This window comes from Mytilus edulis, chromosome 4 (assembly GCF_963676685.1).
Source record: "Mytilus edulis chromosome 4, xbMytEdul2.2, whole genome shotgun sequence".
Classification (NCBI taxonomy): domain Eukaryota; kingdom Metazoa; phylum Mollusca; class Bivalvia; order Mytilida; family Mytilidae; genus Mytilus; species Mytilus edulis.
Genome location: NC_092347.1, coordinates 82819651 through 82835102, shown reverse-complemented (window position 1 = coordinate 82835102; position 15452 = coordinate 82819651). Strand labels below are relative to the sequence as shown.

The 15452-nt window shown below is 32.1% G+C and overlaps 2 protein-coding genes across 2 annotated transcripts; one reads left to right on the top strand and one right to left on the bottom strand.

The window, feature by feature from the left end:
- Positions 1-584: 584 nt before the first annotated feature.
- LOC139518547 (uncharacterized) lies at positions 585-6002 on the bottom strand. Its single transcript, XM_071310039.1, has 6 exons — positions 5820-6002; positions 5349-5459; positions 4863-4938; positions 2291-2455; positions 1776-1858; positions 585-691 (listed from the first exon to the last, which is right to left on the bottom strand). Exons 1-6 carry the CDS (start codon positions 5952-5954, stop codon positions 644-646), a joined length of 618 nt encoding a protein of 205 aa, XP_071166140.1. The 5' UTR covers positions 5955-6002; the 3' UTR covers positions 585-643.
- Positions 6003-7481: 1479 nt separating this feature from the next.
- On the top strand, positions 7482-9803 carry LOC139520757 (potassium voltage-gated channel subfamily B member 1-like). The gene is made up of 2 exons (XM_071313682.1): positions 7482-8272; positions 8614-9803. Exons 1-2 carry the CDS (start codon positions 7823-7825, stop codon positions 9562-9564), a joined length of 1401 nt encoding a protein of 466 aa, XP_071169783.1. The 5' UTR covers positions 7482-7822; the 3' UTR covers positions 9565-9803.
- Positions 9804-15452: the final 5649 nt, after the last annotated feature.

Sequence of the window (15452 nt, the reverse complement as noted above, 5' to 3'; positions counted from 1 at the left end):
TTCTTCGACCCAAGCTTTCAAATACCCATTTTTTTATTCTTCGAACATTTTTTTATTCTTCGAACCAAGTTTTTAATTACTCATTTGTTTATTCTTCCCTTTTTTATATATCCGTTAACTTACTCATTTATACTAGCGGCGGAATTTTAATGAAAATCACAGTAAACCTGTTTCATTTGTACTCGAATGCTTTATGGTTCCAACTTTTCCATGACAACACATGGACTCTGTCATATCAATAAGAATGAAGGAGCTTGCTCGATTTGCATAAGCTCTACTCACAGTTTATCTCGTTAGATATTTTTAATCTTGATGAATAAGCAAAACAGAACTCAAACAAAAAAGGAATATGTCTCTTGTTTTTGGCAACATACATTTAACTGTTCTTTCTTTTTCAGTAGCAAGTAAATGTCTTTAATCCATGATTCATTAACAATTTCTTTCTCATTTTTTGAATTAGCACTAAATTGTTGGACTTGTTAGTGTCCGGAGTATAAACGAAATACCTACTGGTAGACGTTTAACTATCAGATGAACGTTTAATCAATTATTGCTACAGTTTCCATCTAAATAATTCAAACATATAAAATGGTAAAAGATTTTATTGTACAAAAAGTAAAAAGGCAAACAAATGATAAATTATTTATCGTCTTCCAACTCCAATTCCAGCAAATGCAGGTACATTTGCACCCTGTAAAAGAAATAAAACGATTAAAAATTATAAACCACAATTATTATAATTTACAAAATCAGATACCATCTCCCTTTCAAAAAATCACACAATGCAGAAAGAAACCTAATGTGTTCCTCTTCTAGCTACAAATGTATCCAATATCAAAGATGTGGCATTTATTTTATCATGATTATTTGGAAATCAATGCAATTTGTTTCTCCTCCATGACAACCTTGAACATTAAAACTTAATATTAGATTAAAAACATTGCTAATGTTTAGTATTTGGCTCAGGTTGGCTGTCACTGTGCAACACAGTATAATGTAGAACCCTGCGTGAAAAAACCCAAGAGAAGTCTCTTTGTCAGAAATCAGTCAAACATTCACACATACTATCCACACAGATCTGTGTCCACACTTGTTATAATTTACAAAACAAAAATGACATACATATGGAAAACTGAAAATAGTGACCTTTAATTGTTAACTTCTACGTTATTGGTCCTTAGTAGAGAGTTGTCTTACTGGAAATTCGATGATACCCCATCTTGGACTTTTTATTCTTATATTGTAAGCATTGGAAATAAATAAACACGTGGTTGTGTTTTAAATATGTAACAATAAAACATGCCAATTCTGAGTTTAGTGTGACGTTCATTATCACTGAACTAGTATACATATTTGTTTAGGGGCCAGCTGAAGGACGCCTCTGGGTGCGGGAGTTTCTCGCTGCATTGAAGATCCATTGGTGGCCTTCGGCTGTTGTCTGCTCTATGGTCGGGTTGCTGTTTTTTTGACACATTCCCCATTTCCATTCTCAATTTTAAATGACACTCGTTTGTACATGTGATAGTAATATCTATAGAAATGCCTTACTTTGTATACAACTTTTGTTGCTGCATCACCAGTTTTAATTGTCACGTGGTTTGTATTTCTTTGTTTGGGCGGTTTAGTGCTCGTGAATCAGCCTAAATGCTCTTTACGTTGATACTGGCAGGGATATATGTATATTATTGAAATGATATAATAGAAAATTGTTGTATGCAATAAGCATAGTGGTTATAATTAGTTTCTCCAAAAAGAAAAACGAAAACAATACTTACACACTGAGCTGGTTCATTGAAGACTGACGTATCTGCAATACCTGGTGTTATTCCAAAAAACTCAACTGTCATTTGGAATCCACCTGAAATGTAAATATAGATTATCATTGGGCTTTATGGTATTTTGTTTATCTTATATCTTGTGTCACATATGGAGCAAGATTAACAGAGAACACGAGATCAACCACAGTTTTTGATGTGAAACGTATTGCTGAATTCTTTAGTTTTCTATGTTTTGTTTTGTATACTGTTGTTTGTCTTTTTATCATTTTTAGTTTTTTTTGCAATCATAGCATTAATTATTTAATTATTCCGTCTGATTCTTTAGTATCTCTCTTTTGTCTCTCTTTTATTTCAGTAAGGTTGAATACGTGTGCTGCATTCCTGTAGACTTATTATAATTTGTTTCTTAAAATGAAGATTATTCGTGTACAGTTAGGTCCGTATCTTGTGTTTACAAATACAACATATAATTGAAACGCTGGGGTCAATATGTTAAAAGTATATAGATTTACCTCCATCCGCATTCTGACCCGCTGCTTCATATGCCATTGGTATACAACCGTCATCAGCCATAGTTATATAGGAAGTAGACATGCCAGTCACATATTTGTAAACTGTTGTCATGATCTTAGAGTTTCCAGCACCCATGTACGACTTCAATACTGCGGTAGCATTTTCTGAATAATAAAAGACAATAAAAATTTCAAGCATCAATGCTGCGAAAGCATTTTCTAAATAACAAAAGACGATTAAAAAAACAGACATGGTCGTGTGTCCTGAAGAATAACACACAAAACATACTTCATACTATGAATGTTATATAATGATGTATGATGTAATGTCGTTTTTCTTTAGTCTTCTTGTTCTTAGATTTATCACGAAAACTATACATTCGTATAAAACCAAAAAATACGGAGCTGTACTTTGATTGACAATGCGACAATATTTATAAAAAACAAAAGACAAAGATTTGAACAATACCATGTCTCCGTCTGGCCTTCAACAAAGAGCAAACCATTTGACCATATGCAGTGATCAACTTCCTTTCAATAATGCAACACAATTGTTACCGTCATCGAAAATATTGATAAAAATAACTTGCCTTATTATATTCGTACTAAATAAAACATAAAAAAACACGACATCATAGAAATGTTATGCGTTTGTTTTTAATTTCAGGCCATCAAAACAAATAAAGAAAAACATAACGTTGGCCTCATTATAAATGATACATTCTTAGCTAACAAAATATAAAATATTTAAAAAGAGGAAAACACGGAACTGACTTATACGCCATGAGTTCGTGTGTTTTTAGAGAACACTGAAGCTGTATCTTCGGTAAAGTTGCCTCTGGAATTTTGCTATTCCTTTATATTCCTTCTGATACGTATCCCCAGACGTTGCATTCTTATTGAACTTGGGAATTCGTGTAAAGGGCGAATTTTCACTTGCCACAAAAACTGAACCAATTAACCCTTTCCCTTTCATGCATTTTAGACCTCTACTTATCGAAAATACATTATCGAAGTTTAAAGGAATACAGAATTCGCATCAATGGTCATACACATGCCATGTTGGGCTCAAATGAAAGATAATTGGTAAAATATTTCAAAAAATTAAGTTTGAAGATAATTCGTCATTTTTTGGTTACGTGGTACATTTTCAAAAGTCACGTGACTGTTGGAGAAAAAGTGAAAAAATACGAAATCCTTGGGCAAAAAGTCGTGCAGAGACATATTGGTGGGCTAATAGGGTCAGGTTTTGATGGAAACACAATGCCTCGAGTCTGTTGAAGCCATATAAGTTATCATAGTGGTATAAATAACGTGCTATAGACCTTGAAATATCGATGTCCGTAACATTCAAAATAATTGATTTTAGACGCTCTTTTTGTCCGATTTCAAACTTGGACCCTAGTTATTAATCTAATTCGTTTTCAATCAATCAGCAACCTAAACTTTGTTTTTACAAGGGAAAATTCATTGAATTACCAATGCTAGCTTGATCTGGGACACCGTTGACCGAGCCCGATGGAGCAAAGGGGGTAAAAAGGGGGGGGCAATTTTGCACACACAAATCCTTTTAAAAAAAATTTCGTAGGTTTCCTTTTTGAAATTGAAAGTAAACTTAACTATAGGAAATTATTTTTCCAACTCCGGCAGTGATATTCGAACTCTCAATCTTAGCGCCTTGGGATAGATCAGCGTACCCCTGCGCCACTGGCATTGTAGTGAATTGATCGAAAATTAAGTACTTAATTCTACTACTACGGAAGAAATTTAAAAAAAAAATAATATAAAGATTCTCACCCAGTTTGTTTTCTTTTTGGAATTATGTGTTCAGATGATAATTTTTTGTTGCCAAATGCATGATTTTTACGCAAATCTAGGAGGAATCCACTCTTTAAACTGTCATTTTTTTCATTGAAATATACATGTTCCTTTATTCAAATAAAAGTGTTTTCAACTTTAGTATACCGCAACACTTACGAAACCATGTTTTGTTACATCTATTTCAACTTTGCAAAAAATAATTAGAATATTTTAGCGGTTTTTGTCTCTTTTCTCATAATATCTTTAAGAAATGACTTCAGATTTTTAGCGTAATTCAAGTTTGTGATTGCGCTGCTACACTAAAAATTACAGTTGCAACTAGTGTACAAGTTAGAACTATTAGTTTAATACTATTCTTCAAAAACTCACTGCACAGTTATTGAAAAAAGACATAAATCCTCTGAAAAGAGCAGTTTTCTTTGCACTTCTTTTTGAGAATATCCCTCAAAATTCGAAGAAAAATGAATGGTTTTTACAGAAAAAAATTACACATCAGTAAGGGGCGACTTGTTTATTAACTTATAATGATAGAGATTTGATGCACATTAAATCGCATTGCTGGTTATCTGAGGATTAATTTGAGCCCTTAACCACATCTGTACGTCAGCAAATGGCGATTAAACAAGTCTAAATGTCCCAAAAAAATCTTGAAATTGGTTTCACCGGTAAGCTGTACCGGTGTGAAAGGGAGAGGGTTAAACTGTTATTAATGATATTCAATCTAATGATTAAGTATTATTACACTACATACGTGGGATACATCCGGGTTCTACTGATGTTACACCCATCTTTTCACAGTTTCCATTCCGTGTTATATATTGAGTCGCCTGAAATTATATATATAATTAAAAAAAAAACCTTTTCATATAAAACATAATATGTCAGACAAGCTGAAAAAGGCCAGTGCTAATTAAGTCCAAAAAACTATAACTTATTGAAAGGCTAATTGTGTTTTTCCCGTGACGCCTTGAATCTGTTAAATGAACTTACGATTGTAAGACTTTTAAAAAATGACTACAGTGGTTGAGAAATCAATGAAAGCGAAATAGCCAAACTTCTTTGAATTTAAAGGTTTACACATTCGAGACCATTGTTAATTTGATTTCACTTTAACCCCGTACATAGCCAGTCTGTTATAAACTTGAAGAAATACGGCATTTTATATTATTCAATTGAATTCAAGAAAAAAAGATTTGTACAATTAACAAAAGTATAAACATTTGGACTAAGTTCTTACCGTGTTGTAATTCTGAAGGACATTTTGCATTACATTTGCCCCATCTACAACCATAGATTGTGCCACATATACCATTCTTCGGTCTGTGTCGACTGATACCTTCTGTTCTATCTAAAACCAAGCATAATAAAAAAATCTTTTGTAAAATAAAAAGATCTATGAAAATTGTTTTACCCCGTATGATTGCTATTATAGTAAATGTAATCCTTATTGAAAAGAAAAGTCATCAAGTTATAATTAAACCACACCTCCCTCAGTTACCGTTGCAAAATAATCGGAAAATTTAGTAGATATTTATTACTAAATAATTTTTAATAGATAAGATTATCAATGATATTTTTAAACTTACCCTAAATACATGAATACTTAAAAGACAACTGTGTTACAACTTCTTATTTTTATAAGACGTGTATGTCTGACAAAGTAACATTGTTTTGTAAAAACAGTTTTTTGAATTAAAGACATGCCAACCTCTGTATAATGTGTTTTGCCGTCAGCTCCTGTAGAACCTAGAGCAGTATATTCAATCCCTTCCCATTGCTTTGGTGGACAGCACGCGAAGACAAATGTTGGAATAACAACTACAGCAAGAAACCCACACAACATTGTTATCGTTTATCAAGAAGGTTGTCGAAACGAGTAATGACCATCGGGTAATGGCCAACTGTTTTATATACCTTATATACAATGTATTAGGAATACACACCTGATTTTGGGTTCCCACGTAGTTTAATTAGATAAGATAAACAAACAATAATACCAATAAACAAATCCATTAAAAGCTTGTGAAGACATGGAAAAGTAACTTTTACTACGGATAAACATGTACACGAGGACTTTGTTCTTTATCTGTGGGGTCAAAATACAGAATTAAATCAAATCCAGACAAAAACATAATACAATTTGAAAAAAAAGTGATTAAAAGCACCGTTCCTTGCAAGTTTTTTTCGGGTCTTTTTTTTTTGTCGTTTTAAGTATCTTATACGAAGCTCAAAATTATGAAGACGTCTGCTGTGCAGTTTCCTCTTTTCTGTGTATTTCTAGTAATCATTATGACATGATAACAATACAAGTAAATATGTTAAATGGATGCAATATTTATTAACAAGAGACAACTTATAGCCTAAATCGCTACCGTGGTAAAGATATACCATTTTGATATTTATGGTTTGTCTTTTAAATTACTGTACTTTAATCAGTTTTGATTGCTTTAAAAAATGTAAAACTTATTCAGTGATGTTATTTGTAGATGTTGTATTGATGATTATTTTTGATTTTTAAAATTTATATCTATCGAATAAAGTTTTCGAGGTTTCAAAAATATAAAAAAAAAAAATAATAAAAAAAATTGTTTTTTTAAAGGCAACAAATTCTATAAAAACCAAATCCTATAATGAAAATGACAATTTGGCCATGCTTTAACTATTTTTGCTATGATAATCTACAGTCTCTCTCTATCGGTTTCTTTAAATATCCATGTAAGTAAAAGCACCTGTCAAGGACAATAACTCCTATATGGGGTTAATTGACGATTTGAACATGTTGATTTACTTATGTCTATCTAAATGTACCGAACAATTTGCTATTATGGGTTTTGAAAAAGTGGTTCAATTAATAATTTTTCATTGACAAATACTTCTACAAGGGACCAATTGACGATCTTTGTCATGTTTACCTGTCTGTAGATTTTAGTTTGCTTAACATTTTTGATTTTATCATTTATCAATTTCTATTATATATAATATCCGCAAATAAACAAAAATTGGATACATACGTGTTTGAATTAAATACTTCAATGTATATTTCATCCTAACAAATTTATCGTAAAATACATCTTTTTCATCTCACCTGACCAACAAGGGCATGTGAACTTTTATCATTACTTTTCGTCTGTTCGGACGTCTGTCGTCGTAAACGTCTTTTGTTGTTGACTGTATCCTGGTCGTTTTCCGCTTTTATTTTTGCTATGGCACTGCATTTTTCAGTTCAATTTAGACTTATAAATAAAGAAAAACATTCAACAGTTATCCAAAAATATCTGTCTGGCTTTGATCCTTAAATCTACGCTAGCCTACGGTGTTTTTATTTTATGCTGTACCTACTGATCAGTTTTCAAATAACTATTCTAACTTATTCAAACAACAATTTATATCATTATACGTTAATTGTTCAATTACATGGACCTTTCATGTTTGTTGATGTAACATTGATTATCAATATATATTAAACAAGAGGCTGTCTCATTTGGACCAGACATTCAAGCCATTTGAAGGATACTTTAAACTAGCATTGATTATTCTCAAATAACGGTTGTGTTTAAATTCAATTTCACAGATATTCATCAACCGGAATCGACATAACATATCCATCAGGGGGAATTTACCAATTAGAGCACTCAATTCATTGGTTAAGTGTTTTTATCTAATACCAGAGTACAACACTGTTCAAAAAGTCGGTTGATTTGCTTAAAAATTATGGAAAATAAGTCCAGAATCACCATAAATGTTTCAGGTTTAACGTTTAAGATAAGGCGGGATTTATTACTCGAGAAACCAGAAACATACCTAGGACATATAGCTATGAAGACTTGTGCCAGCGAAGAAGATCCTGACCTATGGATAGATAGACCTTTAGATAGTTTCTATGCCATTTTGAATTTCTATCAGACTGGTGAATTCCACATGCCACCAACTACTTGTCCGAATGCCTTTAAAAGAGAACTTGACTTTTGGCGTATCTCTTACACTGATTTAGAGGAATGCTGTCTTTATAAATATCTTCAGTTTATGGATGACTTGGACAAAAAATCTAAATTTTTACAACAGCAAGCAAAATTAGAATTAACAGACGACAATGGCAAAAGAAGGGTTCGTTCTCAAATATGGCGCATTATAGATAACCGGGAAAAATCCATAGGAGCGAAGGTAAATTAATTACGGCATTGATTAATAAAATCATGAATATCATCAGTGAATTTAAAAATGGTCATTGTTCCTGTGGTGGCAATTTTCAACTTTCGGTATTAAAAGAGTTACGAGTTTTCCCTTAAATGTCCACTAGCTGTTAAATTCATGTTCACATATTTGATTTATAATAGGTAAAACATTTATCAAAATTAAAAAAAGTCTAAAATAAACAATAAATCGCTCATACAGGAAATTACTTGCAGAAAAATGAAATATTTTATCGTTTCAATTTAAATTAAATAAATATACAAAATTGTGCAAATTTCTTTTTCAAACCAATTCGTTTGATTATTTTGTAGATATTTCTGTTCGTGGGAATTAGCTTTGTTCTAGCATCTGCCGTTACAATGTCAATCAACACATTGCCACAGCACAGACGATTCCTGACACCTTGTGAAATGCAAAAATTCTACAAGGACGACTATAATAACTACGTAGAAGAAGAAATTCATTTTTTGTCAGTACCCTGTAATCATATAAGAATTTATGATGATCGCATTGAAGTACAAGACGTAGATGGAAATTTTACTAAACCTGATTCCCTGCCAACATTTACAATTAAAAATGAGGCATTTATGATGGTTGAATACATTACAACTGTTTTTTTCACAGTTGAGCTGTTATTTCGCTTACTGTGTTGTCCAAGCCTGACAGAGTATTTTATGTCTTGGATTAATTTAGCAGACATTATTTCCCTTATTGCGGGTTATATGACTATAGTTGTTTTTGCCATAACGGAGAATCACCAGCAAATAGTAATGAAGGATGTATTGGAACATCTGCAAGTCTTACGCATGCTCCGTCTTGTGCGTTATTGTCAACATTTTAGTACAATCCAAGTTCTAAAATTTTCAATGAAACAGAATTTTCGAGATCTCTTGGTACTGCTTTTGTATCTAGGAATAGGTATTTTAATCTTTGCAAACATTATTTACCTAGTTGAGAACAATCCCAAGCTAAATAATATTCCTCAAGCATGGTGGCTCGGGATAATAACCATGACGACGGTGGGATACGGAGATGTTACACCTGTTACTGCGACCGGAAAAGCTATTTGTGGAGTGTGCGCAATAAGTGGGGTTGTTTTAATATCGATTATTCTACCCATCTTCGTTGATTCCTTTCTTACACTTTATGGGATTGCGCAACTCAATTTAACAGCATATCGAAAACAATCAAACGGTGTAGTTGTCAACACAGATAATGCAAAAGTGACGCCACAAAAAATATCAACTATTAGCTGGAACTAAATGTATAAGATTCTAGAGGAAGTTCTTAACTTACAGTGAATTGATGATAGTTTTTTTTCCTCCATGGTGAAGAACTCAGAATGAGATGAAGCACAGGATTGAAAGCGCTGTCATTTTGCTTTTTGAGGTTTTTTTTCTTGCTTGATAAGTATACATGTACTGATTATGTGTCATTGATAGATATCCCATATCCTTTGTATTTCTATTTTATTAAATATATTATTGTAAATCGTTGGTTAGACGTGGACTTATTATGTATAAACCAATTGTCCAATTAATTGTAGGTAGGCGATAACAGTAACATTTTCTTGTAGTCTGTTGTTCCTCCAACAAATATTGATGACTGTGATTAGTTTTTTTGGGGCTGAGACATTTTCAACTATGAAGTTTAAAGGAGGAATCGTATGACATTAAATTTCAACAATTTAGCAAACAGGTATGTGAACAAATACAGGTTAAAGCGCCTCTGGCGTTTTAAATTTTAAACCTGGTGCCTTTTGTTAGCTATTATTCGTGTGTTTTTTGTCCAATATGTTATCCTATTTATTTGTATTGTAGTCCTGTAATTTTATGTTGTCATTGTTATGTTATATTTAACATTGCCATTAAAGCGGGAGGTTTTGGCATGCCACAAAACCAGATTCAACCCATCATTTTTTCTTTCAAAAATGTCCAGTACCAAGTCAGGAATATGGCCATTGTTATATTACAGTTCGTTTCTGTGTGTGTTACATTTCAACGTTGTGTTTCTGTTGTGTCGTTTGTGTCCTCTTATATTTGAGTGTGAGTTCACATTACTATAAGACGTGTCACGGTACTTTTCTATCCCAAATTCATGTATTTAGTTTTGATGTTATATTTGGTCTTCTCATCGCATTTTGTCTAAATTAAATGCTTAGTTCATTTCTGTGTGTGTTACAATTTATGTTGTGTCGTTGTTCTCCTCTTATATTTATTGCGTTTCCCTCAGTTTTAGTTTGTATCGATTTATGAGTCTCGAACAGCGGTATACTACTGTTGTTTTTATTTAAAGTATGGGCTAAAAAAACCAAGACTACGATTAACATTAGATAGATATTAAGCACACAAAAAATAAGACACAAATCACTCCCAGTTTCTGCAAGCTGATTCAAACCCCAGTCTTGCGGAGGACGTGTTTTACAACAAACAATTGACTTTGCCACTTCTTATCGATTTGTTCATTTTTTTTATCTGAGGCAAACCTCGTACGGGAGATTCTAAAGAAGAATGTAAAAAAGCTAGCATTATCCCTTAACCTCACGTTCCGCTATAAAGAGGATGCGACATTTCCCAATCATTGAATAATTTAAAGTTCTCCTAACTTTTGGTATCAATACCAAAGAAAAAGAAAAACATTTACCGTCATTATACTGGATACCAAAACTTCACAAAACTCCGTATAAAGAACGCTACATGGATGGATCAACAAAATTTTCCACTAATCATCTTTCTAAAGTACTGTCTATTATTCTTTCTACAGTAATAGATGGCATTTAAAAATATTGTGATGAGATATATTCTACAAGTGGTGTTAATCAGAGGTGGATTCTAAAAAGATCTACAGATCTACTGTTTTAACATAGATCACGATCTCTGCAGTTTTGCAGCAACTTTACAATATTTGATTTTCTATGCTTTACTCTACTATTCCCCATGCTCAATTGAAAGATCGACTGTGCCAAGTCAGGAATATGGTAGTTGTTATCTAATATTTCGTTTTTCATGTATAATGCATTATCGTTTGTTTCCTTGTTTTTCTCTTATAGTTGGTGTTTCCCTCAGTGTTAGTTTGTAACCCGGCTTTGTTTTCTCTCAATCGATTTATGACTTTTGAAAAGCGGTATACTACCTGACAGTTGCCTTTATTTACGGTGTTATTGTCATATACAAATGAAATTGATTCAGATCATATCAACGGCAAATACAAATAGTTATCCTCAGGACAATACATCAATTCTTTGATTTTTATACAACACAACGGCATTAGATTTAACTACTATTATTGGATTAAAACAGTTGAATAAAGTTATTCCCTATTTGATTATTATACTTTAGTCTACATTTTATGTCATTAATTCAGACATATTTACCTTGCTTTCAATAAATGTTTAAAACTTTAAAAAAAAATAGATCTACCTTTGTGCAAGCTGCTAGTATATAGTCAACCACCATTACCAATGTTTTGCATTCTTCATAATCGAATATATCTACCCTTACCATTACTTTTAATCATAATTATAGCCAAACATAGTTGAAACTGTATATATCAAAACTTCTGTAAAAGGAAGGGGATACGGTAAAACTTAGATAATAAAAGAGCATGTAAACCAATAAACAAAAGCAAACCATATTATTTCAAGGAGTGTTTGAGAACAGCATTTGTTAATTAAAAGATGTAATTCTTTGTTCTGGTCGAAACCAAAATATTTGTAAATGTCTTTTTTTAAAAGAGGAATGTTGCCAATTTAAACTGATGCTGTGTTAGTGTTCTTTGTAAATTGTTCACGATTTACTCCAGTCAAAACAGTTCAATACCTAGTATTTAAAGGTTTTATAATTTTGTTCTTTTTTAACATTCGATATCTGTTTAAGTTTTAGTGCGCAGATTTTATTTTAAAGCTAAATTATAGAGTGACTGAATAAAGCAATGACATGTCAATTTCATTAAAGTTGAATTTTTAGTATATAGCATCATGACAGTTAACACTGGTCCATCCCAGTTTAGTAATATGTATGCTTGTAGTAATTTAGACTGAATTTTTCTTAATAGAACTTAACAGTGTTCAGTGATATATCAATGCATGCAACATCCTTCTCCTTCTGATAAAGTTCCTATTGGACGAATAAAATTGAGAATGGAAATGGGGAATGTGCCAAAGAGACAACAACCCGACCATAGAAAAAAAACAACAACAGAAGGTCACCAACAGGTCTGTTATCGTAGTAGACTTTGAAAAGCAAGGCAATCTATGTTTTTGTAACTGTCTGTGACTTACAGGACACAGAAAAATATGCTAGATTAATATGACGCTGCAAAATATGAATTATGACAAATATTATTACTAGTAGTCCTCTGATTTTTGTTCAGAACTTAATGCCAAATTCACAATAACAATTCATTTGGCCAGGTATATAACAGCCTCAATGCAGTTTCTGCAATAATCTTTTTAGATGTAAGAAACGTTAAGAAATTTCAATTTCTATATTTTTTTCTTTTACCTTAGTGGAAGTATGCTTCTTATACATCAATTAGTATAATGTATACCTGTTTTATTTATGGTTTAGTGTCTAACAAGATTTTGTGAGGTAGACGATCGGAAATTGACATTAAAACGATCGTATTGACTTTTGATGTCCAAAAAAGGCAGATCGAACATATTTCAACTTTATTTAATGACTACTTTTGTTTGGGATTAATTGTAATTTTATATTCAAATGAGACTGAAAAATGCTTTTTTTGTTCAAATAATAATTTTACCTGGCAAAACCGTGCTTAAAAGGTATTTAGGCATTTCTATTCGAAAAATGAGTTGTTTAATGAAATAGAACGTTTGAATTGTAAAGTTTCTCTTTTTTCTCCGCAGTAGGCTTTAAAAAAAAAATTATCAACAGTTACTGTGTATTCTGAAAGTGCATTTCTTGGAGTGCATTTCTGATAATGCATTTCTTTCTAACCAAAATTTTGTAAATGTTGTGTGTCGTTTATTGTTGTTTTCTACACGTTACAAAAGTAGAAACAAACACTTCGTTTAAAAAGTCTTAACTGACCCTGTTTGAACATTCAATAATGCATGCTCATGTTGTTGGTAAACAGGCTTTTTACAAACGTAGAAAAAATGTATCGTTTGATCAGGTTGAAGTTAGAAACAAATGTAGCGTTTTTACTTACAAACGATGAACGACAAACTGTAGACGCATCTTTAGCGAGTGCATAGTTTGTCAAAGTTTATGTAAACTTTGCAAACGTATGTTAGAAACAAATGATCAAAACATGTGCGCGCTTAGCCGTTTGCAACGTTTGTGTTAAAAATGCGTCTACAGTTTGCCGTTCATCGTTTGTTATTATAAACGCTACATTTGTTTGTACCTTCTGTCTGATTAAACGATATATTTGTTTGAACTTTTGTTATAGCTTAAGTCTGTTTACCAACAACATATGCATGCATTATTGAAAACTAAAACCGGGTCAGTAAATACTGATTAAACAATGCATGTGTTTCTACTCTTGTAGCGGTTAGTAAACGATAACAAACGACAAACAACGTTTGCAAAATTGTGGTGAAAAAGAAATGCTCCATTTCTTTCAAAATAAACAATGCAAACGACTAAGATCGCATATGTTTCGATCATTTGATTCTAACATACGTTTGCAAAGTTTGCATAAATTATACACTCGCTAAAATGCGTCTACAGTTTGTCGTTTTTGTTTTTGTTGCATTATTGAAAGTTCAAACAGGGTAAGAAAACACTGATTACATGATGTATTTGTTTCTACTTTTGTAGCGTTTAGCAAACGATAACAAACGCCACACAACGTTTACAAAATTTAGGTTAGAAAGAAATGCACTTAAAAGAAGTGGCTCGTCTTGCCTTTCATACCTTTACTTACATTGATAAACCATGAAGGTCATTTAAGTTACTGTACACATTCAGACACGTTCTGATTAAATCAATATTCATGTATGAAAGCATAAACATTTTGAAGGTACACTAATAACATAAATCTATCAAATTGCATAAGATTCAATAACATAACCGATCCACACCATATCAATTGATAGCGGTAAGTTGGGTAGGAAAAAAATGTCAGATATTTATTAAAATCAAATGTGTTATTAAAATTTGATGTTACAAAATGTTAGAAATTATTATAAATTAAGGAATGTATCTCTCTCATGCAAAGCTCTGATTCCTTTCACGGATTTGGCTATACTGTTTAGACCTTTTGGATTATAGCTCTTCATTTTTTATATAAACTTTGGATTTCAAATATTTTGGCCACAAGCATCACTGAAGAGACATGTATTGTCGAAATGCGCATCTGGTGCAGTACAATTGGTACCGTTAATGTTATTAAGCTCATTATTTTGCTATAATGGATACAAATTTGTCAACCAAAAGTTTTGCTATAATTTCGTTAACATGTCATTCTCTATTGATATAGTTTTTGAAACTTTCAATTGCGTATTAGAGACAATAGAAAGTTTGGGCTTTAAAAGTCTACATAATTATTGACTTCATACAGAAAATTCTCCCTTTTAAAATATCACATGTTTCACAAATAATACATGACTTCAAAATAAAATAAGTTCTAAAAATATTGCAAAAGAATTCATTCTGACTGATATACTGGTATTTTCATCAAGTGCGCTGGCACGAACAGCGGTTTTTAAACATCAAATTCCCATAAAAAATGTTGTTACACACATAGTAGACTAGTTCGAGACTACTCTGACATCTAACGACTGTTTTGTCGCACGGTCCCAGCTTTTCTGGCAAAACAGCCGTTGAACGTCAGAGTAATCTCGGACTTACAATAGACTTCGTAGGTTTTTTTTTACATTCAGTGTACATTATTTTCTAGTTATCGAAACATTGAAAATAAACTTCTGCCGTGGTATTGGTATTCAATAATAGACTTGACCGTCTATAATACGTCAAGATCTATAAATCGTCTCATGTAGAAAATATTGAAAAGCTTAACTAAAACAATCAGAGATCAGTCATAATCATCAAATAAAAATAAAAACAAAAACAAAACAATAGAGATGAGACACAGGACAATCACTCCTGGGGTTCATGAATTGGGACAAACATAGGCTTATTTCGGTACATCTTCGGATTTCAAATATTTGGCTTTGAACGTT